General features: G+C 36.2%; 1 protein-coding gene across 9 annotated transcripts in view; it reads left to right on the top strand.

Moving 5' to 3' along the window:
• Nucleotides 1-22,018, top strand: part of CUNH8orf34 (chromosome unknown C8orf34 homolog) — a 488,320-nt gene extending 466,302 nt beyond the window's left edge. For 8 of the 9 annotated variants that reach the window (XM_031366855.1, XM_031366856.1, XM_031366861.1 and 5 more), the window contains 3 exons: nucleotides 2,297-2,390; nucleotides 19,204-19,260; nucleotides 21,934-22,018. In XM_031366855.1, the coding sequence (XP_031222715.1) occupies nucleotides 2,297-2,390; nucleotides 19,204-19,260; nucleotides 21,934-21,977 (195 nt within the window). In that variant the 3' untranslated portion in view covers nucleotides 21,978-22,018. Of the gene's footprint in view, nucleotides 1-2,296; nucleotides 2,391-13,680; nucleotides 13,715-19,203; nucleotides 19,261-21,933 lie in introns of those variants that run through there. The other variant, XM_031366857.1, reaches the window with a different exon arrangement.
• The last annotated feature ends 5,930 nt before the right edge of the window (nucleotides 22,019-27,948 follow it).

Here is a 27,948-nt window from a genome sequence, read left to right on the forward strand (position 1 = left end):
TTTTTTTGGCAACATCCACCTATTAGTGAGTACATACCATGCATGTCTTTTTGGGTCTGAGTTACCTCACTCAGGATAATATTTTCTAATTCCAGCCATTTGCCTGCAAAACTCAGGATGTCCTTATTCTTAATAGCTTAGTAGTATTCCATTGTGTGAATGAGCCACATTTTTTTGTATCCATTCTTCTGTCCAAATTCTTCTTATATGTGTATTTGCCTATGATCATTCACTCATGCACTTTTATTGAGTCATTTATTTTTAGCAATAATAATTCATAAATAATTTTATTCATTCATAATTTTATATTGAAATTAATATCCCAATTCTGATATATGTGTATAATGAACTTATCCATTAAAATAGAGTTCCTCTATGCTGTCCATTAAGTCTCTGATTTTACATACTCCACGAACCTTCAGAATTGCATGGTCAGCATTTTATTTTCCACTCCTTTAAATATGAGTGCTTTATTTATCTTTAATACATTTATGTACTGTCTTCATAATCAATTGCCTATCCTTAGGTTCCCTGATTTCTTTCACTGGAGCACATAAAAAGTTCATTGTGCATATAACCTGTTGTTTCAACCAGTATGCAATATTATGTATTTACTATAATGCTATACAGCACTTTTAGCTGCTTTGAAATGTCCTTATGTTTTACCCATTCATCCTATCTCCCACACTCCTGGAAAAGTATGTGATTTGGAAAAGTCTACATAAGGACTGAACACCTCAGGAATTTACCATCAAATCAAGGGTTTGTGCATAGTGTATTTCTCACACATGGGAGCTATCGTAAGCAAAACTGACATTTAATGTCTGGTATTACATGTTTCTTAGCAGTATGAGAATTAAGTTTCATATTGTTAGGGTTTGTCAGATGAACAGAGAGCAAAGTATCCTAAGCTGCAGGAAAAAATGGAGAAATTAATAAATGAATTTTGGAGGTCAAGTAGTTAAACTGACAGATCTTATTGATTTTTACTTTTTAATAAAGAGTATTTTTACTAAAATATATAAAAGTATTTTTGTATTTAAAAATATTGTTTTTGAATTTTAAGAATGAATTTACATCTTCAAGCTCTTTTTGTTCCTATTGATCTCCCTCTCTTTTCTTATTTTCACCTACATAAGTGCCTACTTTGTGAGTCCCATAGATTGTGGCCTACATCTTCATACATTCCTGGAATGACCAGTTGCAAAAGCCTATTCCATGTTATTGCTGAGACAAGAAAATACGACTGGACACTTACTATATAGTAATTGTAAATTGATCCATTAAATTTATAAAGAAATTGAGAAGTAACTTGCCTTGTAGCATAAGGAAAACTCTCAGTTAATAATCAAGCCCTGCAATCCTGTTGTCTTGTAGGCAAGAGATAAAGAAGTTCAATGAAAAACATGGTGTTAGATTACAACTTATGACAATGTTGAGAAACTACCAGATAATTAAAGGTGACAGAATAGAAGTGGAAAGGAAACAGTAGGGTAAACCCAATTTTACCCATGGAACAGTGAGACGGCCCCAACAACAACCAAAAATTATAAACACAGAAACAATTCCATCATACAATTTCTTTAAAATTCTCCCAAAAATGACTTAAAAGGAGACCTAGAAAACATAAGAAAGTTGGTCCTTGAAATATCATAGATGCCCCTTACTACAGAAAAAGAAAAAATGGTTGTTTATGTATGTTCATCAACAGAAAGGAAAGAGCAGAACAAACATGTATATATAAAATAGTTTAGCTGAGACAGAATTGAATTTGAGTGTGATCATTTATATCTGTAGTACTGGCACACTCATGAAAGTTACACAGTGGAATCCCTTCAGCTCAGAAGATTGAGACCAAAGAAATAAGGCAGCAGAAGGAGAGAAGGTAGGGAAAGAATACTGAGGTAGTAAAGGCAGGAAGCAGGTGTTAATCGTACTAACTCTGTTCTTATAAAGAAGTTAAAGTCTTTACATGAAAAAAGCTACTTCTATCCAATTTTATCTTGTGCATTTTGTGATGTTATTTCCAAGAGCATTCATATAAAACATTTCCTCAGAAGGATTATAGTCTACATTTAATTCTTACTGCCCAAATATTACTAAAGAAGAATGTAAAATGACTTTAGGGTTAAGAGATTCATAAGTATGACATGAAAGGGAATTTAAACTTCAACTGTTCTCCTGCTGTGAGAAAGGTCTTTAGGGCTTTTGAACATGGGAACTGAACTGCTCAACCTTATTGGTGACTGTGATATCAGCATAGACTTTAATCTAAAAATAATCTTTTCTCTGGCAGGATGAGTCTTTGAAGCAATTGCAGGTTGTGCATCAGCCATGGCTCTTACCAAGTGACACAGAAAGTGAAGGAATTGACGCAGAGCAAGACAAACGTGAGTAGATTCCATGTTCTGTTGCAAATGACTTTTAACCAACTCTACAATAGCATTGGTTCAGTGATTTCTAATTCCACCACTGTGAAGTTGCTGCTAATCTATGTGGTGATGTTCTCACACTGCTCTGCCATGACACACTGCCGTGCATTGTCTTCTGCCTTTGTGCTTGCTGTGGAGAAGTTAGATGCTGGGCTCACTGGAGACCCTTTGTAGATAGCGTAATGTTTTTCTCTAGCTTCTTCCAGGATTGTCTCTTTAGTTTTGTCTTTTGACAAACTCTATAAAGGTATGAACATCTTAGAGCTTCGTGTTATCTAAATTACTGTTTCTTTAATCTGACAAGGTTGCTTTGTTGTTGTTTTACCATTGCTCATTCAAACACTCTGCCCTGGTTATATCTATGGCTCTTTTGGAGACTCTAAAATATACACACTCTTGCCAGTGATTCAAGAATTTCTAAGTTACTTTGTCTTTTTCTTTAATAGTTTTGTTTCTCAGAATGAATAATCACATGTACTATTATGCTTTTCTTCCTTATGATGTATAATCTCAATTGACCTATCTTCAAACTCTAATTCTTTTTATGTCTGCTAAGCTCTGCTATTGAGCCCCACTCCAATGAATATACATTTCAATTTTTTTGTCTTGTTATCTTTTATAATTCACATCTCTTTAATGATGGCTTATATTTATCAAGACTTCTTTCTCATACATTTCTGTAATCTTGACATCCCTTTCACAATTATCCAAATATATTTGTAACAATTCATTATTGATTAAGCCTTATTTTGTGTGCCTATCATATAGACTTCCCTGGGGATAGTTTCTATTATCTGCTTTATTTGTGGACCCAATTTTTTGTTTTGTGACACATCACTTGCTTAAGTTTTGACTATATTATTTTTGGAGTTGCCTACTGAAGGTCTTTTCAGTGGCCTAGATAACAGTTGCACAGATACAAACATGAATCACACTACTTGCTTTCATGCCATAATGAGATAAAGAAAGACCTCAAGAGAGGAAAAAGTGTATTTTATTCTACACAGAGTTTACAGGCTTTTAGTCCACAATTGCTTGGCTTTACGTGCTCAAGCAAGACATATATAGAAGAAAAGATATACAGCTACCCCAAACTCTAAGTCTAATGTGATGTAGCATTTGTGTGAAAGAACAGCTGTTCTTATCATTGCAAACAGGAAGCAGAAAGCATACTAGTGTCCAGAGGATGGATATAACTTTCAGTGGCCCATCCCCAGTTAGCATCTTCTGCCAGTTAGGCCAGACCTCCAAAACTTTCTAAATGCTCTTATGGAGGCCAAGAATTTTTAACATGAAGAGTAATGCAACACATGTCATGAAAACATCAACCATTTTTAGTTCTATTTATATGGACTCTGTAAGTAAAGCAAAGGTGAAGGATATGACCATATCAGTTCTCTCCTGGAAGACGCAGCTTTTCAAATGTATGCAGCTTCCTACGGAAGTCACATTCATTAAATTTACTTCTTCCTCTTTCTCTTTTTATCTTTTTCTTTTGCTTCTTTTCTCTTTATCTCTCTCTCCCTCTCCAATTCTGTCTTTTATTCCTCTTCTTTTTTAGGCCCCCCTTTTTATTCCAACTCTTGAATTGCTTCATGGATCTGGTATTCCCAACTATTACTCCTGTGGGTTTTCATTTTTATTCTGTTTTGTTTTGTTTTGTCTGTTTGTTTTTGTTTTTTTATTTTGTTTTTGGTAACTTTCAAGACAGGTTTATCTGTGTAGTTTTGACTACCTGACAACTAGCTATGTAGACCAGGCTGGCCTTGAATTTACAAAGATCTGCCTATCTCTGCCTCCTGAACATCCTAAGAGGATGTTCCACCACAGACCTGTACAACCTTGATTATGTTTAACAAATATTCTAGATGTATGTGATTTCTCACAGAAGAAACTTAATTGAGGAAAGACATGGAAGACCACAAAAAGTATTCTATGAATATCTATACCATAGAAGTCTAATTGTGATAAATGTCTAAAGATGTTCATTTGGGATTCTAAACTCATTCTGTTCTCTGTGCCTACTAGAATGTTCTGATTATAGTCTCCTGCATTATGAAAGTACTTATTTTCAAAGGTGCCACTGAACAAGAGAGAAATATGTAGATAAAGGGCAATGAACACTGCCCATAATTCAGTGTCTTTGCTGAGATATTTGCTTGTTTCGACCTAATGTTTTTAATCTCAGGAGCAGGAACACAACAACTCATTAAGGAGGATAATGTCAGATAGCATATGCCTGAGTCTTAGCTTCAAATGAAATGTAAAAGAAAAGTAAGTTTTTAATAAAATATAGTAAAATGACATTGGGAAAATTCTACTTATTATTATATTTGAGTATTTTTAATCATTGATGCGGTGACAAATTTTCAAGAAGAACAAATCAACTGTACACTTGTATATGAACAGACCAATAAACCAGAGGACTGGTTTAAATGGTGGGATTATTGTCCATTGCTGAACTGAAGGAAATGTTTCTGATAATGTTCTCAAATATTTACATGATAAAGTCACTACTTAGTTCTGCAGAGACAAGCTCTGCTTAATTATACTGAACACAAGTCCCCTTTGTAGAATGCCCATCTCTGATTTCATTCTACACTTCTGTAAGAACAGATGTCCATCAAATCTAACCTTCCTCAGTCTTATCTCTCTCAACAAATTAATGGAAAAGTTGGGGCTCCCAAATACTGTTTGCTTATATACCTCACCTCATTACTAACAGAGAAAAGACCAAATCTTACATCATTTGGCTGGTGCTAGTCCTGTTACGCCCCTACCCTATGCTTCATTTCTAACTTTCTCTCAATCCCATTGCCAAGGGCTAATTGTGACTCTTTAAATCAAAAGAGTGTGGAGTAGAAAATTCAGTCATAGGATTTGACCATGTGTCTAGGCATTTTACCTTGAAGAAAAACCTATTAACTTACCTAAGGTGTTTCTTTCTAGGTATTCTCCCAAGATTTGACTCTGAAGTATGTGTAAGATATGGGTATTGGGGTTCCACAGGTGATTATATCACCATGTCCATGATGAAGTACTAATGAATGGATCTAAGATTGAAAGGTGTAGAAGAGATGTGTATGAGAGTAGTGGATAGTCTATGACCTAAAGAAAAAAATCATCAGTGGTGAATCAGGTCTAACAGGTGTCAGAGCTTCAAGAAATGTATTGTTCTTGATATTACCATAATATTATGACTGTGACAACAAAGTAAGGACTAAAAATTATATTATTCATGCCAAAGGGGTTAAAGGATGAAGGGCTTTGGTGCTTTGTGATTATTGATGCATCATGTGAGTTATCTTCACATTACAAAGATTTGTAAGTGAAAGAACTTACATATCAGAAAGAAACAAAGAATATCACAATAAAAGTAATAAAACAAAAGCAATTGAGTTAACTACTGAGATGAGCTCTCACAGGGAAAATTATCATAACTTGATACCAGATAGTAATAGACTGGCTTCTATATTAAATAAATTTTGGTAAGAACTTAATCTCATATTTTTTGCTTTAAATTTTTCTATGCTTTTTAGTAAATAAACCTTTTATACATAGTTTATGATATCTGTATCACATCAGACAATATACTCTCTAAGTCTGGCATAGTACATATATGATGATATTTGTAAACATTTAAAAATTGATCTTTAAATAGTAGAAAAATAAGTCAAAGTACTTGCAGTCACTTATTTATCAAAAGGACCAATTCCAAAGTCAATTTCAAGTCTCTACTACAATACTTAATGTTGAGGACTATGTTTGTTATGAAAAAGATTTTGCAGTTTTTTGGAATACAAATGCCTGTGAATCACTCATGTAATGTTCTTAAGTAAAAACCTTCCCTAGGTTTGTGGGGAGACTCAAAAATTATGAAATGTTAAATTAATTTCTAAGGCCCTAGAAAAAAAATAACTAACAGCAATTTCTAATACTATTGTTTTGGTTAGGGTTTACTGATGTGAACAGACACCATGACCAAGGCAACTCTTATAAATAAACATTTATTTGGGGCAAACTTACAGATTCAGAGGTTCAGTTTATTATCATTGAGGCAGAAAGCAGGGCAGTGTCCAGGCAGGCATGGTACTGGAAGAGCTGAGATTTCTACATCTTGTTTAGAAGGCAAACAGGAGAAGACTGACGTCCAAGAAATTAGGAGGAATGTCTCAAAGTCAATACCCACTGTGACATACTTCCTCCAACAAGGCCACACCTCCAAATAGTGCCATTCCCTGGGCCAAGCATATTCAAATCACCACATTCCACTTCCTAGTCCCTATAGGGCTTGTTAAACACATGAGCCTATGGGGGTCATATCTAAGAACAGAATAATGCAAAATACATTTAGTCAAACTTTAAAAGTCTCTATAACAGTCTCAACAATGTTAAAAGTCCAAAGTTCACATTCTCTTCTGAGATTCATATAATCTCTTAACTATAATCCCCTATAAAATAAAAATCAAATAGTAGATCACATGTATCCAACATATCCTGATACAGGATATATATTACTATTCTAAATATCATAGTGAGGAAATACTGGATGAAAATAAGGCCAAAACCCATCCAAGCCAACTCCATACTATGTATCTCTATTGAAGCATTCTTCATAGTGCCAAGCCTCAACTTCTTTGCATGACCTCTTCAGTACTGGGCCATCAACTCTAACTGAGGCTACACCTTCACCAATGCTCTTCCCTGGCCTTTCACAGTGCCAAGCCTCATCTGTTTTCCATGACCCCTTCATACCTTCAAAACCAGTATCTTCTGGGTGATTCTTATACATTACCAAGTTCAGCTACAGGCTGAGTTACAACCTTGGCTATCTCTGGAACATAGCTTCTTTGTGCTCTCAGAAAACACTTCTCAGAAGATTACACTTCAGTGATACTAGTCTCTTTTTAATCACTGCTAATTTCTTAGCTTCAACTAAACAGCATCAATGGTCCCAATAGTCACTTCTGTTCTGGATTCTAAAGCCAGAGCCATATGGCCAAAGCTGACGAGTTCTGCTGCTTACTGGGGCTGGAACATGCCCCACCCCCCATGTTCTATTACATTATCACCAGTTTTCTGTTTTCCAACCCCTTCACTGCCTAAGCTTGGCTATCCTGGAACTTGCTCTGTAGATTGACCTTGTCAACATGGCCTTGGCTCCTGAGTACTGGGACCAAAGGTGTCTACCACCAATGCCTGGACTTAAGCTTTTCTCTACTTGAAACTTACTCTATACCAGGCTAGCCTTGAACTCAGAGATCCACTTGCCTCTGTTTCTTATGAATAAAGGTATGCACCACCATATTCAGACCTAAGCTTAGCTGGGTGGGATCTTGACCTGATATCACCACTCCCTTAATCTGTTAATATCCTTGAACACAGGATTCAGCTCTATTTCACTGTCTGGTGAGCCATACATTTTATATTTTTTCCTTTCTCAGCTTGCTTCTTTGCATTAAAATGCTCTTCATAAGAGTGAACTTTAGAAACCACACAACAGAATTTAAACCAGGCTGTTTTGAGACTTCCTTTGTCAGAGCAATTAATCTAAATCTCAGGCAGACTCTTTGGACATTAGTGAAAAACAACCATATTCTTCACCAACATATCACAAAAACTTCCAAACCTCCTGGGCCAATAAGGCTACCCAGTTCAAAATATCCTTAGACCCAACTGTCTTCCATATTCCTACTAGGATGACCTATTCAGTCCAACATAAAGCATTCTATGACTTTCCAAATTCAAAGTCCCCAAATCCACATTCTTTCAAATAAAAACATGGCCAGATCTATCACAGCAATTCTCCAGTCCATGGTCCCAACTTCTCTCTTAGGGTTTTACTGCTGTGAGCAGATGACCAAGGCAACTCTTACAAGACATTTAATTTGAGGCTAGCTTATGGATTCACAAGTTCAGTCTATTTTCATCAAGGCAGGAAGCAGGCAACATCCAGGCAGGCAGGATACTGGAGGAGCTGAGAGTTATATATGTTGTTTAGAAGGCAAATAGGAGACCGACTTCCAGGAATGTAGGAGGAAGGTTTCAAACCCCATCCCCACATTGACAGACTTCCTCCTGTTGTGGGAAATATTAAAAAAGATCACCCTTCAATCTCTCCTGCCCCACTGGACCACATTCCCACTCTAGGGCTGGTACTGGCCAGCCTCAACACTATGTTCTGGCAGGGTCCTGCTATTCTCTCCATGTTACACCTCACACACCCTACAATAAGTCATCTAGCACTTAGTTACCTGGTGAAAACATAACTCTTAAGGATTAATTATCCAATCAGGTTTATATATCAATAAGATCACAATTTACAAGATGCCAATACAATAATTTCAGAGTCAGTTGATAAAGCTAATGCTTTAAAAATCTAACCTTGTAAAAATCTTAGCTACTTGTGGCTGTTTAAAACCACGCTGGTTCAGGATCATCTTCCTGTCTGTCTGCTTCTGTGTTGCTTTCCTTCTTCTCCTCTGACCTCTGACCTGTCTCACTCCTAAACTTCTAGCTCTGCCTCTCTATTCCTGTTCAATCACAGGCCTGTCACTGCCCTAATGTGATTGGGCAGAGAAAATGTTCCAATATTTCACCCAACATGGCCACACAACTCCTAATAGTGCCACTCCCTAGGCCAAGCATATTCAAACCACAAGTATATGAAACTTAATTTCACTAAATATACTTGTCTTAAGAATAGCAGAAAAATGTGTCATATTGCTTAGCAATATATAAATTTATAAGTTTTAAATAGTTCCCTTACTTAAAACTCTAGGTCACTGAGAGCTCATCTAGGTCATTGTTAGACTCATCCAAAAAGGTTGCATTTAAGTGAGAGAACTAAAATGCTATTTTGCAAATTCTTTGGGCTAGAGTTGTTCATGGAGTTGAATTCTCTAAACTTATAGGAGCTACATGATCCAATACTTTGTTTTTGTTTTTTAAGAAATCAAAGTTAGAAGTGAATAGCACATGTTTTTAATCCTTTTACAAAACACTTTGTTTGTCTTGGAATATTCGTATCTTTCCATTAGATGAGGCCTGAATCAACAAAATAGTGACAATAATAAAAATAATTACTTCCCTCTTTAGCCTCAGAGAACATACTCTGGGACAGACTTTTATATCAAATGTAATATATCTTTTTCATGAATGTGAGGAATGCATGGCTGCTTGAAAGCAAAGCTTATTCCCAGTGCTCTGGATTTTATCCTTGCATTTTCTGGTATTGAAAAGATTTGAGTGTATTCACAGCAGCTGAACTGCTTCAGAGTTCTTTTTGAATACTTTGGCTGTACTAACTGGCTACAGTTTCACAAATCATACAGTCTTGGACATGTTTGTCTCAAATTAGAAACAGTTAAGACCTTCCAACATAAATCCCAGGAGCCTAGCTGTATAGGCCAGAAACATCCATCATTATGCACTTAAAAGTGATATATATATATATCACATGCCGAGGGATGGTGAGGGGGCTCTCATACATGCTGAGGGATGGTGAGGGGCTCTCATACATGCCGAGGGATGGTGAGGGGCTCTCATACACTGGGCTTTGCGGCCTGCAGATGCAGAGACAAGTCAGGTTATCTGCTCCCTCTTTTCTCTACTGCTGTGGACAGATACAGGTACACATCTGTAACATTACTTACACCATTTCTTGAGACAAACATATTAAGGTGGTCAAAGGAGGAAAATGTCACCCAGAGTGGGTAGCAGTCACTGGGCTAGAGAGGCCTTCAATGATGAACACATTGTTTAAATGTATGGACTGGTAGGAGTTTAAACAGCAAAGCTAAGTACTAATTTTAAAATTATTTCAAGTGTGATTTTGAAAGAGTACTGTGCTGATTCAACTTTGTACATTTATGAATAAGTATATATTTACGTGCACGTAAGATCCAATTTTTAAGAAACAAATTACATTTGTTTCTTACAAGTTATATAATTTTTTGTTTTGTTTTGTTTGGTTTGGTTTGGTTTGGTTTTGTTTGGAGACAGGATCTTACTAGGTAAGCCAGGCTAGCCTTGAACTCACAATCTTCTTGCCTCTATCTCTTGGGTGCTAGGACAGGAGTCACAACACTTGGAACATGATACATATTTTTAAATTTTTCCAGATAAACTTGAGAATTCAAGTGAAATGTAGAAATTCTTAAAATAATATAGCTTATTTCAAAGCTGACACAAAAGATAATAAAAATCTGACTAGAACATAACTACTTAAAAATTAAATCCATAACTATGAAACTTTGCACAGAAAATTTTCTGACCCTTTGTTACTTAAACACTGAATACTAAATAAATACTCCTAGAGAATTAGAAAGGAAACACCCTCTAATTCATTTTATAAAACAAAGTATGATTTTAATACTTAGTAGAGAAATTGCAAGGAAGAAATGGACATTCTGACAATAAGTAAGAGTATTATCAAGTAGATTTTAAAATCCTACACAAACTGATGGTAACACAAATCTTACTACATATAAATCATAATATCAAACTAGTAATATATTACCAGATTAAAATAAAATATCGATGAAATCAATTATATTAAGAAGCTCAACTTATTTTAAATGTAAGAAAAATTGTTAATCTAAAAAAAAAAAAAACCCTTTAACAAACTTTAGTACGATATTGAAACCTTCCCTCTACAGATCAGGAGGGAGAAGTAGGGAAATAGAAACTGATACAGAGTATACGTATGTTCCTGTTGTAATATACAGAGAAGTCAAAGAAGCAGTAGAAGAGAATAGAAGGCTCATATTTGGTTGGCAGAGTTCTATTTATCAACATGGGTGGTAACTAATGGGTATTTATGGTATCAATTTTATTACTGAGGTATTAAACACATTATTTTATGTTTTTCTGTATGTGTATTACATTTCAGAATTCAAAAAAGCAGGTCTATAACATGCTTGGCTTTCTACTGGCTCAAAATATTTTTGCTATTTTGATTTTGAACATAGTTGAATTATTAAAATGTATTATTTTTTTAAAAAATGTGTGTATATATGTATCTCTAAGGAAGTAAACTAATTATCCTTAGCAATAATTCTGCATTAATTTCCACATCGTCTGACATTGTATATCAACTATATTTTAGATTCTGTTGGTATAAATAAATGTTTTCTCTGTCTCTTACTTTTGAGGAATTTTGTATTTATGTTTAACAGATAAGTTTATTTAAAAAGCAGTGTGGGTGTTATTTTAAAAGCTAGATAGTGATAGTGGTCTATTATATGATTCTGCTACAGAGATACTTGCCCATCATGTTTATTGCTGTTCTATTTACAATAAGTAGAAATTTGAACTGCCTAGACATCTATCAACTGATGAAAAGATAATGAAAACTGTGATTAATTCATACAATATAGTATTATTCCACAATAAAGAGAAATGAAATTATGAAATTCCTAGGTAGAACTGGAAATAATCATTCTCAGTGAGATAACCCAGACTGACAAAAACAAATGCCACATGTTCTTTCTCATATATTGTTGTTGCCTTTGAATCTTTAGATAAGTGTTTAAATTGAAAAGTACCCATAGAATTCAGGGAAGAAAAGGGCCCATGCATCTAGATTTCAAAGAATGGGAGATGTAATTCATGTAGTATAAAAAGGGAAATTGGAGTATTGAGGTAAAAAGGTCTCAGTGCAATGGGAGAGCAGCATAGAAAAGGAAGTATGGGAAAGAAAAAATAACACTAACAGCCCTTCAAAATGTGATGTAAAAAAACCTGCTGCTGTAGAGGCTTCCCGAAATATATACACATATAAAAGGTGTTTAAAGGGAATTGCTCTGTAACAGGAGACAATATCCATCACAGATATCACAGACTACCAAATAAAGTACCCAATTACGGATATAGGTTACTTCTTTTTTAGTCATTATTTAATGACATCCCATGGAACCCTCTAAACATTACCAGATATTGTTATTCTCTAGAGCAGTAGTTCTGAACTTTTCAAAGCTGCAAATCTTAATCCAGTTCCTCATGTTGCAGTGACCCCCTAACCATAGATTTATTTTCATATTTTATATTTACTTTATAACTGTAAATGTATTGATGTTATGCAACATAATGTAAATATTTTAGGAGATATCAGCTTGTCAAAGAGGGCATGGCCCACAGGATGAGAACTACTACCACAGAGCTTGATGGTAAGACCCTATTACTGAGGATGCTTCATATACAAGTTATAGGACATGAAGAAATCAAGCTTCATCCCTAGTTGATAGATTTCATAGTGCTAGAAGATTCTGTTGACAGTGCTAGGAGAGATGAGTAATCAATAATCTTACTTAAATGTGAACCCTGTAGCTACAATAATGACTGTCTTGGCAAGATCTATCTACTGATGTAATAGTGGTACAAATGTTGTGGGGCTAGCCAACCATTTTCTGATTGGATTTAAGGACCACTCCACAAGATGAAACTAATACCTGATATCATTAATGAGGCCCAAAACCCCTGGCTGACTAGGTTATAAGTCCGAGGAAACTACCTGAGCACCAAGTACTCAAATATATATTAAGTGTATAGGAGCCATTCTTATTCAAATAATCACACTCTTTCTCTCATCCTTTTTTTCCTTTTCCTGTTAAAATCCTTCTTCCTTTAACAAGACTCAAACCCATTTACATGTGTGTGCTGTGGTATGTGTGTGTGTGTGTGTGTGTGTGTGTGTGTGTGTGTGTGTGTATGTGTATGTGTGTGTATGTGACTGAATATAGTTAGGGTTGTTTAAGTGAGCATGGTTTAGATGATATTTAGAAGACAACAACTAATTTACAGCTATATGGTTTATGAAAGTGACAGCATCTCCTGCTGCAACCATTAATTGTTAAATTTTCTTCATAGAGGAACAGGGCAGTCTTGCTCAGATATTATGTGTGCAACCACAACTGTAGTGAATTCATGAAGCTGACAACCACATCATATGCAGAAAATGTCTATTGTAGCATACTTTCCCCATTCTCTAGCATGTCTGTTATTTACATTACTTTAACTATACTGTTCCCTGAGCCTTCTTAGGAGCATTAATACAAATGCTGAATTTAGGATCATGAATTCTACTGTAATTTAGTCTTGGCACTTTAACCAGTCAAGCCTACTGATAAATCTTTCTGGCATTACAAAGGTTAGCCTGCAACCTTTTTGGGCAGAATTTCCATTGAATTCTTAATATTCTGCCCAAAGTTCCATATCTTTAACAAAAGACTTTATCATCAATTCCTAGTGGGCAACCAAGAGCAATTGAAGTAACCTGCATTGCTTACCAGATCTTTCAGACCTTCTGGCCAACAATTTGCAGATAAGTATCCTATATTTAATACTAGATTTTCTTTTTAAGAATTTATGAGCTTCTGAGAGAATTAAGTTCTCCAGTAGGTTTTCTTATGGCTTTTCAAACGTATTTGGTATTTGCTGTTCCTCTTTGTCATAAATGCCCATATTGCTTCCATTTATCCAGTACCAACTTCAAGATCAGGATTGTCCCATAACAATTCCATGACACTTTTGTTTTATCTCTCACCTTCTTCCCTTACATCTGACCCAGGATTTAGAGTACACGAATGGATTAAAAAGAAAGCCTAAACAAGAACAACTTACAAAAGTAACTTTTGTTCACCAGATGTAATCGTCATCTCAAGGCTTACTGCTAAGTAGCTCATGCTTTCTAGTTCTTTCTGAACTCTGCCTGGCTCTTTCTTTAACATAGCACTTCTGGCTTAAACTCCTCTCCAAGATGACTGTCTCAGTCCAGCTTCTCTTGACTTTTGACTGATTTGCTCTGCTTGGCTTCAAACTAACTTTGGCAAAATGTTTTAAGCTTCTGGCTCCTTATAATTCTTGGGCTCATTCTGTCTTCACCTCTGCCTAGCTTGTTCTCTCTGCAACCTGTCTCTGTAAAGCTGTCCCAGTAAAACTGCTACACACACAAAGCCCACCCCCACCCCCATTACTCTTTTATGTCACTTCTCTTTCCTGTGCTGTTATCTTGAGAGTTGGGCATTGTCTTAATTACAGTTTTACTGATGTGATCAGAAACTATGACCAAAGAAACTCTTATAAGCATAATATTTAATTGGGCCTGACTTACAGGTTCAGAGGTTCAGTTTATTATCATCAATGCAAGAGCATGGTAGCATCCCATCATATGTGGTACTGGAGGAGTTGAGACTTCCACCTTTTGTTCTGAAGATAGCTAGTAGAAGACTGGCTTCCAGGCAGTTAGAACAAGGGGACTAAATCCCTTGCCTACAAAGGCATACCTACTCTAATAGTGCCATTCCTAGGCCAAGTATATACAAATCATCACATTCAACTCTCTGGCCCCCATAAGCTTGGTCAAACATATGGGGGCCATACCTACCCATAGCATAATAAGAAATACACTTAGTCCAACCTCCAAAACCCCCAGAGTCTATAGCAGTCTCAACAATGTTAAAAGTCCAAAGTTCAAAGTCTCTTCTGAGATTCATTCAATCATTTAACTGTAACCCCCAAAGCAAGACAGGAAACCAGCTGGGCAAACTCCAAACTCTGCATCTCCATATCTGATGTCTAAACAGTCTTCAGATCTCCAACTCCTTTTTCATCTTTGTTGACTCTGGGGCTGATTCCACTTCATTAGCAGCTTTCCTCAGCAGATAGCCCATGGCTTTAACATCTCAAACATCTTGGGGTCTCAAAGGCAACTTTAATATTACAGCTTTTTGTTTCAATGTCTGGTATCTATACATGATACTCTGGGCTCCTCCAATGGTCATGCATCACTTCCCTAGCTCTTCTCTTTGTAGCACTCTAAGATCAGGTTGATCCACTCCATTGCCACTGATATTCTTGGTGATTGTCCCATGGTACTGGCATCTCCAATACACTGGAGTCTTCCAATGCAACTAAGCTTTAGCCTCTCATAGGCTCTATTCATGATGCCAAGCTTCAAATCTTTTGCATGACCCCTTCAGTCATGGTCTGTCAACATTAACTGACATTGCATGATCACCAATGGCTTTCCATATTCCTACAGTGATAGCCTATTAAGCCCCACTTCTAAATCCAAAGTCTCAAAATTCACATTCTTCTGAACAAAAGCATGGTCAGGCCTATCACAGCAATACCCCAGTCCTCATACTAACTTCTGCCTTACTTAGGATTTTACTGTGGTGAACAGAAACCATGACCAAGGCAATTCTTATAAGCATGACATTTAGTTGGAGCTGCCTTACAGGTTCAGAGGTTCAGTCTATTATCAAAGAGGGAGAATGGTACCATCTCATCAGATGTGGGGATAGAGGAGCTGATATTTCCACCTATTGTTCAAAGGAAGCTAGCAGAAGACTGGCTTCCAGGCATCTTGGACAAGGGTATTAAAATCCATGCCATAGTGACATACCTACTACAACAAGGATACACCTCCTTATAGTGCCACTCCTTGGGACAAACAAACCATCACAAGTATATCCTATCTCTGACTCAACTGTCAAATCTTTCTCTTATTTACCATTTTGTCTGCCCCTCAATTAGAAAGCACTTTCAAACATGATTGTATCCTTCTATAAACTAATTGAACTTTCATTGATGGGGCTTAAGGGTATATACTAAGGCTGTGTGTGTAATACAGCCAGAGGGATTAATGGTTTGTCATTCCAGCTGGATCACACAGAACTTTGTTGTGTTTTTGGATATGATCCCTTGCCAAAGTAGCCAGTTTACAGGATAAAAATGCTATTCAAAACCCGAATTTTGGAAATGGACCATGAAACTAATTAGAGTTCAAAAATAAATAAATAAAAATTTGAAAAAGTGATTAAGGACCTTAGCCATTAGTGAAAAAGAAGTTGAAACCACTTTGAAACTTCACCCTACCATAGTCAAAATGGCTAACATTAAGAAAATAAATGACAACTCAGAATTATAAGCATGAGAGGAATTAATTGTCACGATTTCTTGTTGATGTGACTGTAAACTGAGGTAGCCCCTATGAAAATAATTGTGAAGACTGCTCAAAAAGCTAAAAGTAAACCTTCCATGCAACCCAGCTCATACCACTCCTGAGCATATCCCAAAGGATTCCATATCGTACTACAGACATATTGCACAACGATGTTCATTGCTACTTTATTCACAATAGCTAGAAAATGGAACCATCCTAGATGTCCATCTAATGAATTGGTAATAGGAATGTGGTACAAATACGCAATGTAATGTTATCCAGTAGTAAATAAAGATGAAATTTAAAGCAGTTAGATGAACTGAAAAAATACTGATAAGGAAATCCAGGCCCAGAAAGATAAATGCTGCATGTTATCTCTCATATGCTGATTCTAGCTATAAATTCACAGTGCTCTTAACTTGGAGTAAGTGCAGAGGCAGAGGACATAGGTAGAATATGCATTTTAAGCACAGAGACCTAAAAGTGAAGCATAAAAACAAAACAAAACTTCATTCTTGGAAGAGTCATCAAACATTCTGATAGAGGCTGTATTGAATAATAAATTAGAGAAGCTGTCACATAGTCTAATGTAAAGTAGAGCCACAGAGAACATTTGGAGCGTATATTTAACACAACAGCATGTCAGTACACTTTAAAGTCTTTGACATTCTAAGGCTTTCAAAAACAAATAAACAAACAAATTAATAACTTCCAAAAGCAAAAAATGAGAAATGGAAGAGAACTGACACTTATTAAACTTTAGTTCTTGTATGCCATAAAAGATCTCTGATAATCATTCTGAAAGCATAATGTGTATGGTGGCTTTAATGAGAATAGCACCCATTGCTTTATATGTTTGGATACTTAGTCCCTATGACAAACTGGGAAGGATTAGGAGCTATGGCCTTGGAGGAGGTGTGTCACTGGGTGTGGGCTTTAATGTTTCAAATGCTCCCATCATTTCATGATTCCCAGTTAGCAATTCCCCCCCACACACCTCTTACTTCTCAGTCAGATGTAAGTACTCAGCTACTGGTCCAGTGCTATGCCAGGAGGCCTGTTGCTGGGCTTTCCATCATAGAATAGAGACATGGACTCTACCAATGTCTGGGACCCTAAGCCCAGATTAATTGTTTGTATCCAAACATTGCCCTGGTCATGATGCCTTATCAGAGTAATAAAAAAGTAATTGAGACAATTTATTATGACTTTGGTTTTATAAATTGAGATTTTAAGAATAAAATTCCCTTCACAAGATTACACAATTAACAACTTATATCCTAACCAAATATAAAGCTATGTATTCTACACAGGAATTTCTCTACCTCTATGACTGCCATATTTGTATTTGTTACTTTTCTCATTTATGTGACAAAATACCTGACACAATCAACTTAAAAAGTAAGGAGTATATTTTAGCTCACAGTTTGAGAGGGTACTGTTCATTACATACCTGAAGGCATCATGGAATTCAATGTGATAGGAACATAGGGTTGGGACTCCTCATATTACCATAGTCCAGGAAGCAGAGACGTCATGGTGCAGTGAGACCATAAAGCATCAAGAACCACATGCAATGATGGACTTTTCCCCATTGTCCTTCACCTCCCCAAGATTCTACAAACACTCAAAACATACCACCAGCTAGGGATAAAACATTCAACCATATGCAACTATAAAGGACATCTCACATTCAAATCACGACAGAAGCTAAAGCACCATAGGTGTAAAAATAGACACATATGTAGCATAAGAAAGAAGTCATTCCACTTCGCAGTGCAGCATAAGGAAGACACAGAACACATGGGAAAACAGCAGAGAAAGAAACAGAGACACAAATACATTTGGGCAAGAAATATGGTTTTAATAGAAACTTCAACTTCGTTTCATTATATTTACATTGTATTCCAAATTATTATCTATGAGAAAAGTCATCCAGAAAATTAAGGGAGGCATATATGATAAACATAAACATTAGACATTTGACAGTAAAATAAATATTGCTTAGTAATTACATCAGTCATTCTTCAGTGTCATAGTGAGCTATTAAAAGTAGAACAACTGTTCAAAACATGCTCTCAAATTCCATCAGAATAGCTTGTTTTGAAATGTTGACTAAATATCTCAGAACTGTATGTCATCTTTAGTATAATTAAACATTGTTCAAAACAAAGATGACATGCTTTTCTTTGGATTCCGAGACAAAAGTTAACTGTGACATTCCCTTTTATGCTAGAACAGAGAAAAATATTCATTGTTAGCAACTAAAATTATCCTTTTAAGTTTCTACCATTTATTGATTACTTTATGCCTCAATCATTGAGTTTATCTATTTAAAAAAGTTAGCCTTTTAGGAAAAACTTTATTCCCCTATCTTACATTGTAAGTATTCATTAAATATTTACATATTTACTTAATACCTGTGCCTTGACACTTAACGTGTCTAGTTAATAAATGTAATGAGTAACTAAATAATTACCTCTCAGCATCTTTAATATCGTCAGGTTCTAACGTGTGCCCAAACATGAATACAACATGAGTTTGTCTGAACTCTACACTGGGGAAGACTTCTAAAATATACCACATTCTCCATTATAGGCAACTCTCCACTTCCGATACAACTCCCGTTTTCAGTCCAAATATCTTTTATACTTCCAAGTCAATTGAATTTGAAAACTATAAAATGCTAAATGCCTGTTCCTTAATGATGCTACAGAGATGTTTTGCTCATTGCCATCCTTTGCAAGTGATGAGAAATGTTAACTTGTTTATGATTTCGGGTCTAGATCCAGTGTATTACGTCTTTCTCTTTCAATTGCACAGGTTCTGCTGATCTTCTCTGTGTTCCATGTTCTTCCTGTCCTTCCCTGATCTACTCAGGTACGTTTGCTCAGGGAATTTTCCTCTAATTTACTGATTGGTTAATAAAGATGACAAGAAGCCAATAGCTGGGCAAAAAGGTGGAGGGAGGCCTTCCAGTTCGAGAGAAGAAGAAGAGATGAGGGAGGAAGAAACTGACCCTTTTTTACAGTGAGGTGGGAAGTGAGAGGAGGCAAGATGGGGCAGAATTCGGCTAGGCTTTGGAACAGGAAGATTGGGCAAAGGACTGAGAACCAGGGGAGAGGTAACCACAGCTGAGCACGGGCTGGGCTGGTGAGAATGCGCGCCTGCAGCTCGCCACCAGTTTTGGGGCTGGCAAGAGAGTGATCTCCAAGTGCTAGAGAAGCAGAGCTAGCATTTGTGGGAGAAGCGTTGGCTTAGAGAAACATGTGGTCTTGGTGTCGGGCCATGCATCAAGCTAGGAACATACAGAGACCAACAATGTTGGCACATAGCCGTTCAGCGTGGATAGTTTTTTAAATCTACATGCTACAGTCATTTATTATCAACAGCAGGTAATCATGTGTATTCTCTGTGACTGCTCACAGCTCACATTGTTCAAAATACATATTGTTTATGACCTCATGAGAAAAATATTTGTGTCTAGTCTCCTTCACTATCTTCATTTCTTTCTCTCCCCTTCCCTCCTGTTCCCTCAGCTCACTGTCCTAGGACAACAAATAACTTCTAGACTCTAGATCTAGATAGACAGAGGCTGAAAAACTTAACTTCTCAATTGTGCTAGACCCTACAATGTCATTGATTATCTCCTGGAGTTTCAGAACAAAAAGTACTACATCCATGAAGTTATCTATATATCTCAGATGTTTTAAAAAGATAAAAAGTTCAGAAATATCTTTTTAGATATTTCAGAGAAAACCAGTGAATTTTGTTTCCCTTGGTATCCAGTAAATAACAAAATATCAAAACTAAAAAGAACTTAGGAATAGTTTAACCCTCTTGTCACCCATGGATGACCTCTTGTCTCAATACCTCTTACATGTGGCTAGCCAATGTCACTGTGGACCTAGGAAAGGGAGCTCTCCCATGGCTAAAGTCTCCAATAGTTGCTCATTTGGTTTCAACCCTATCCATGTATTAACATGCAAATTCCATATTAAGAAATCCTTTCAAGAAAATATCTTCAGTGCATTTTATATAGCATTAATAATAGTATATTCCCCTCCATATGTTTTAAATAAAATAAGAAAATGTTGTTCTATAAAACCTGGAAAAATTTTTATAGTAAATGTGGAAAGCATATAAAAGAAGAAACAATCTAGTTTCCAACAACAGAAGTTAACTTTAAAATTATATACATCTTATACTAAAGAACTATGATTTTGTTAGGAAACATCAGATATATAAAGATACATATTCACACAGACATACCCATGTACATATATTTATATATACATATACATTCTGATTCTGATGTAGAAGTCTTGTCCTAATATTTTTTTAAAAAAAATCAAGTCATAAAATGGAATATTAACTATAAAGTAAGTTTTGTCATGTATAAGTTACAGGCATATACACAATAAGATTATTGAAAATAACCCAGATGGTTATAAACAAAAATGCCATTAATGTTGTATTTTAGTAATGTGATAATTATTTTTTTCTTTATAATAATTCCATAATGAACAGATATTATATAAATTATAAAATTTTTTTATAACCTTTTGTTTGAAAATATGGTGAGAAAAAAACCCTGTCTTTTCTTGCTCCAGTATCTGAGCCTTGTATGTCTTTGTTGTGGCTCTGTCCATCTGCATCTATATTCCATAGAGTGACTCTACCACTAGGTCCACAGCCTTTTTGTCTTTCAAATGTTTTTTACATGGTCTATAGGTATACTGCTCTTCAATGTAAGAGTTCATAGAAACACTGTCATTCTGGTGACTCGTATCTAATAAATGGATTTGAAAATGGACCAGAAAAATAGCTCATCACAACTGTGAGTGACCTGACAAATAGTATAGTTTACAATCAAGGAACTTATGAAAGAAAAGAAAAACATGGACAGGATATATAATGGACAATCATCTTGACAAAATAGAGTCTATTAAGTATCATTAGGATATGTGCATGCACCAGACAATTCTTATCAAGGGTCTAGAGTGAGTGATATTCACAGGTGATAGGAATTAGTCAAACATGGGAGTTAGCTGGGGTTGATTGGAGTAAATAATGAATTCTAGGTAAAAAAGAAATAGGCAGACAATTGGAATCTCCTCTTCCTGCTCTGTCATCCTTCTTCCCTTTGTTTTTCCTCTCTCATTAAATAAAAATTTATTCAGAATTTTGCAGTATGCAAAGTATTCCTCCAATTGCTGTGAGCAGTAACAAGATTGACAGTCCTCTTCCAAAGTATTTATTGCTTAATTTGTACACCAGAAATACTAGATATAATTGTGACACAAAGCAGAAAAATATAAAATAACATTCTGATTAGGATTTTATGCAGATACCAGAATTTATGTGCTATTAAAAACATGGGGCTAATCTGGCTAATGTAGGTAATATCAATGTACAGCAAGATCATTGCCATGGTGAAAGTTCATTCAGAGTAGAAGAAAGCTCTAAAGTCCCAATCTCTCCTTTGGATGTGCAGTTCTACCCATGCATTGGTGAATGCATTTTATTTTATTTTTTTTTTCTTTTCTACAGGTCTGTCTGTGAAGCAGGCAAAGGAAATTACAAGTGGTCCTTAAGGAGACTATAGCTGACTGAATCCTTACCTATAGTCCTAATTTGATGTACTAAATGTAATCTCTAAAGAAATGTTATTTTCCTAATGTCAATACTAAATAAGCACTCTTGTAAGGAGGGTGTGCACTTATATATAGTCCAAGAACTCTAACTCAGGCACAGCAATCTATTGGCTATGAAATCTGACACCCTTTGATCTGGTCAGTGTCTTGGGTTTATGTTACTTTATATGTAGTTATTAAAATTAATATTGATACATTAAATTTTGGCTGGTTCAAGTGCTCAAAATTTCTGGATTTTAATTTAGCTAGTGTTTTCTACCTCTATTTTTATAATAATATCTCATATTTTGGATTAATAAACATTACACTTGCCCACATGTGCCAAGATAGAACATTACTCCTGTGCAGCAGTTCACTGCTTAGTATTAGTCTCTATGCATCAGTGCATCAGGAAGAAATTGATCCCTCACAACTGCCCCTACCTATATGATTATATTACCTGTTTCAGTAAAACAAACTAATGAATAATGAAATGCATGCACTTAGAACACTTGCAAGGAAAAGTCACTTGATCATTTATGCAATTTTTGAGCCACCTTAAAACTTCCCATTTAAATCTAATATATACTTACTTTTGGAATGTGCTATGTACTGATTCTAAATTATCTCAGTCAATCTATTGACTACATCTGCTATTTTATTTTATTTGTCTTAATGCAAGGGTTTTTCGGTGGTCTTTAATCAATTAAGGCTAAATTATACAACTCTGTATAACTGTAAAAGAAACAATTGTTAAAGACTAGAACATAGCAAAGTAATAAACAAGCAATTCTCTGACTTCTGAGTTATGTTTACAAATATAAATACATAAATTATAAATGATGTAATAAATTTTCTTACATTTTTGTTTTCTTGTATGATGAAACTAATTTTAGTAATGTCTTTATAGATGTAAATAAATTAAAGGTTTGTGTATTAGTTGCTGTTCGTGGATGTGACAACATAACTGAGTACCATCAACCTAAAGGAGAAAGTTTTACTTCGGTCCATGTTTTTGGAAGTTTCAGAGCATGGTCTACTAGCTCCTTTGTCATTGGCCTGTGGTGAAGCAGATTGTCATGGCAGAAGGAATATGTGACATGCGATCACTAACTTCATAAAGACCCAGAAGCATAAAGACTGAAAGGCAGGAACAACATATACCTTTCAATGACCCACTTCCTCCAGCCAGGTCCAGCCTTCTAGGTTTCACTATATTTCAATAACCCATTAACTGTCCTTTCATCAACAGATCATCCCATTGACGTAGGTCTGACAACTTAAGATCCAATTGCTATTCTAAAACCTTACTTCTAAAAATGCTATTGGAAACCCTACAAATCTTGGAAAGGGGACATTTTTATCCAAATTATAACATCTTGGAAAACAGTTTTTAAGCAGAAAGCCAGAAAGCAGGAGATTGAGTTTATAGGATCAGAATATTTCTTATTTAACCCTCTGCATCATGAAATGGAGCTTCGAAAAGATTCAACTGAAAATTTAAAAAAAAAAATTCCTTGTTAGAAATTTTTGATTTAAAATAGTTCACAAATAATGTGTTTATCTGAGAGCTATGTTCTCCTTCAATAATGACATATTCAAACTTGGCCTTCCATTTGTCATTGGGCCTTTTCTAAAGATGACCAGCCTCCTCTTCCACATGAATCTCAAGAATCAAATGCACCAGAAAGTAAGACTGGATGCAACTGCATGCACCATGGAAGATAGGTCAAGTCAGACACTAAGCAAAAGGTAAGGACAGAGTCTAATCAAGAACCTACTGCTGCAAACAAAAGGGAGTCTAGTGTGGACTAAACTCCACCCCAGTTTGTGCATAAGTGAATGAGTATTTCCACGGCATAATGAGTGAGTAGAAATGGTGAAGGCTGAGGTTTGAGTAGAGTTAGGGAAATGCAAATTTACAAAATGTAGGAATGGAAAAGGGTGGTTGTTCCAGGTGAAACTCACCTGACTTTGCTCAAGGGTTTTTCCAAAGATACATGTCTAACCTGTGACAGAGACGGTTACTTTAGCTGGAGCATAACTGTACAGCTTTGCCAAGTGGTTCAGATAAGAAGTCAGTAGCAACAAAATCATAAGGTCAGTTGCAAATTTATCCCATTCAGAGGGGAAGGAAACAGCCAAGATCTTTGAGCAAGCAAATAGTATAATTTGCATTTAGGAAGATAATTTCTGGGAACAGTGAGGAAATTAGTCATAAAGGGAAAAGACTGGATGCCAGAGGAATGGTTGAGACACTTATGGAATCAGAGCTGGAGAGCAAACTGCGTGGTAAGGGAGGAATCTAGACAACTAATTGATTAAAGATGGGAAAGAAAGGTCATAGATAGTGTTCAGATTCTAGCCAGGACACCTGGTGGTTGAAATATCTTTAAACGATATGCAGATGTTTAAATCTTCAGTTCAGCCCCGGATATAGTCAGGATTTTAAGTGTCATCATTGTGCGGATGATTAAACAGAGCATAATAGAAGCTGAGGCAGTAGGTGATGTCACCTGAAGAGAGTCTGTGCAGTGGAAGGTGGACAGACATTCTAGGGAAACACTGGGGATTTAAGAGATTGAAAAAGTGATTTCAAGAGTCAACATTTTATAGACACTTCACAGAGTGGGTGGTCCATGCACTGTGTCTAGGAAGCAGAAGGTCAAAATCCTTGAACCTCTAGGTCTCTGGTTCCCATAAACACAGCTGGATTTAAAGGGAGAGACAAGTGTGGCCACATTTGTGGAGCAACCTTTCGTAAGCCAGTTTAATGATGCTGTAGAAATTTCCTGTGGGTGGAATAAAACAGCTCTATTGGAAAAGAAGCCATCATGTAAGAAACTTAGCGTTTTCCTCATTTATATCCTAATTAAGGCATTGCAAATCTGAAGTCCTTTCAGCCAGTGAGTTCTGATGTTCTAATTTGAGAGTCTCTATTTCTTTATTTTGTAGCAATGAAGGGGTAGGGGTTTAAGAATTAGTCCAGCTGGCTTATCTCTGTGTAGTCTTTATTTATTTGCTTATTTATTTATTGAATTCTCTCTCTCATCTCTGTACATGTGTGTGTGTCTGTGTGTGTGTATCTGTGTGTGTGGTTACACAGATACACAATAATGTGCATGTGGAGATCAGAGGGCAGCATTGAATTTCAGTCCTCACCTTCCACATTGTTTGAGACAGGATCTCTTATTCACTGATTCATTTGTCAGGGTGGCTGACTATTATGCTTCGTGGATCTCCTAGGTCCTCTTCCTATTTCCCTGTAGGAACCTTGGGATGCACATTACCATGTCCTACTTCATGGGGCTTCTGAGGATCCAAACTCTGGTCCTCAGTTTTGCATGTATTTTACCCATTTAGTCCCAGTCACTTGATATAATTTTAATGTTTTGTTTTTATACATCTTCTCTGTTTCCAAACTAATGAAGCATACATTTCTATTGAGTATATAGAAAGCCAGTCACTAGGTGTGGAACTGAGAGAAGTCCCCACCATCTGTCTTCATCTGGGCATGGAATTCTTTCTCTCATGCAGATGCAATCTTCCATATGCCAGTACTTGTTGGTTTTCAACTTGTGTTTCATTCTCCTGTAAATTGGTGTGGTGGTCCTTGTGCATCTTGTCTTTGAAGTTTTTAGACCCCACATCTGGAAAGCCAATATGTGAGCATCTGAGAAATGGATGCAGCTGATCTTAGGTCATTTATGGTGTGTATAAAGAGCCTATGGGAAGAATTGAGGCACTGTCTCAAGAAGACAGAAACCACACAGTAATTTTCTTTCAAATGTTGCTTACTACATTCAAAGAGGAGTGCAGATCCTCTTAGGTAAAATAGCCAGCATATGATTTTCAAATGTAGGTTTAGAAAGAGTTTACAACCAATGGAGAAGCTTGTAGATCTAGCACATAGTTTTGTCTAAAGGCCTTTATGAACAGTGAGAATTTGATGAATGTCTGCCAGAAGACTTAAATCATTATGTGGATCCTTAGTGAAAAGGAAACTATGGTGGTTGTAGAAACTTTATGTTATACCTTGAAATTATTTTTTTAAATAATGGAAAATGTTTTTTAAAAATTTTATTTATTTTATATATGTAAGAACCCTGGAGCTGTCTTCAGACAGACTACAAGAAGACATCAGATCCCACTAGAGATAGTTGTGATCCATAATGTGGTTGCTGGGAATTCAACTCATGACCTCTGAAAGAGCACTCAGTGCTCTTAATTACTGAGCCATCTCTCCAGCTCCCAGACTTTGAAATTCTTAAGAAAAATAATATTGAGCTGCACAAGAAACTTTCGTAATAACAAAGTCATGATCATGTATCAGGGGCCTCAGATGAGCTACGAAAGTTTATATTTCCATGAGAAAAACAAATATGTATATATCTTAAATAATATGAAATACAAGGTTTTAGTAATGATTATATACTTGTTACTTGTGTCTTGTGATGTATACTGTTTTTTTACTCAACACTATTCCTTGCCTCGTGGACCTTTGGAAGATCCCTGCAGGTAGGTAGATTACACAATTAGTCCTGGTCAATGAATCACCTGGGGGATATGACATATCACTCCAAGCCAAGGCATTTGGAAGATGTTTATGGCATAGACACTTTTTTCTAATAAGTATTACAAGGGGATATGGTGCATATAAAGATGACTAGGTTCATAGGAAGGTGGAGTGTTACTCTCCAGATATGAATTGGGCAAGCACTAGTGTGTTCATTACTGTGTCCTTGGAATCTAATGTTCTAGATTTGTTTTATTGTGTTTGCAAACAAGAACTGTGTGCCTCAGGAAGCTCTCAAGGACTAAGTTATGAAAGTCATGGAAAAATGAATCCTACATAAGTAATTAGCTAGTGATTTTGAGACTGAAGTTTGTACATTATCAGGGGGAGGTTATCATGCCAAACAGATCTCTTGAGGAGGAAAGATAAAAATAATGTGCCATGGTACCCATCTTAGGACTCTGTTGTTCACATTGGGGTTTAAACACTTGCTATATAGCTCCAAGGCTGAGCAAGGATAGCTGACATACTTACTGTGGGTCTCAGCACTATAGCTTCATTGTTATGTCTAGGAAGTCTAACAAGACATTCCACTTAGATCTGAATCCATTTCCTTTTATCCTTATCATTTGGTTCTATAAAGGTTTCAGGAGTTCAGTACCACCCCTCTGCCCAATTTGTCTTTGTCAGAGTTTCTATTCCTGCACAAACATCATGACCAAGATGCAAATTGGGGAGGAAAGGGTTTATTCGGCTTATACTTCCACACTGCTGCTCTTCACCTTTTGGTTAAGATACCCTTCCCCAACACAGTTAAGTCTATTCTCTCCTAGAAGGACCTAACTCCCCCTAACTGGTTCTAACTCCCTTCTACAGCCTATGAACTTTATGAAGACAGCATAGTATGTATTAGACATACGTGATGCTTACAGTATATATGACTATACCATATGTTGTACGACTCTGTTTGTATGAAACTCTTTAATATATTTATTTTCTGATTTTGGGTTTTTTTTTCTTTTAATGAACGTAGCTCATTCATGCTGAAAGACTTTGTTCTGTATTGCTACTTAGTTCACCCAGAACAAGATTGACATTTGCTAGGTGTCTTAGTCAGGGTTTCAATTCCTGCACAAATATCATGACCAAGAAACAAGTTGGGGAGGAAATGGTTTATTTAGCTTATACTTCCACATTGCTGTTCATCACCAAAGGAAGTCAGGACTGGAACTCAAACAGGTCAGGAAGCAGGAGCTGATTCAGAGGACATGGAGGGGTGCGGCTTACTGGCTTCCTTCCCCTGGCTTGCTTAGGTTGCTTTCCTATAGAATACAATATACTAGCCCAGGGATGGCACCACCCACAATGGGCTCTCCCCCTTGATCACTAATTAATCATGAAGGGGACCAGCCCGTG

This window comes from Mastomys coucha, unplaced genomic scaffold, assembly GCF_008632895.1.
Source record: "Mastomys coucha isolate ucsf_1 unplaced genomic scaffold, UCSF_Mcou_1 pScaffold14, whole genome shotgun sequence".
Classification (NCBI taxonomy): Eukaryota; Metazoa; Chordata; class Mammalia; order Rodentia; family Muridae; genus Mastomys; species Mastomys coucha.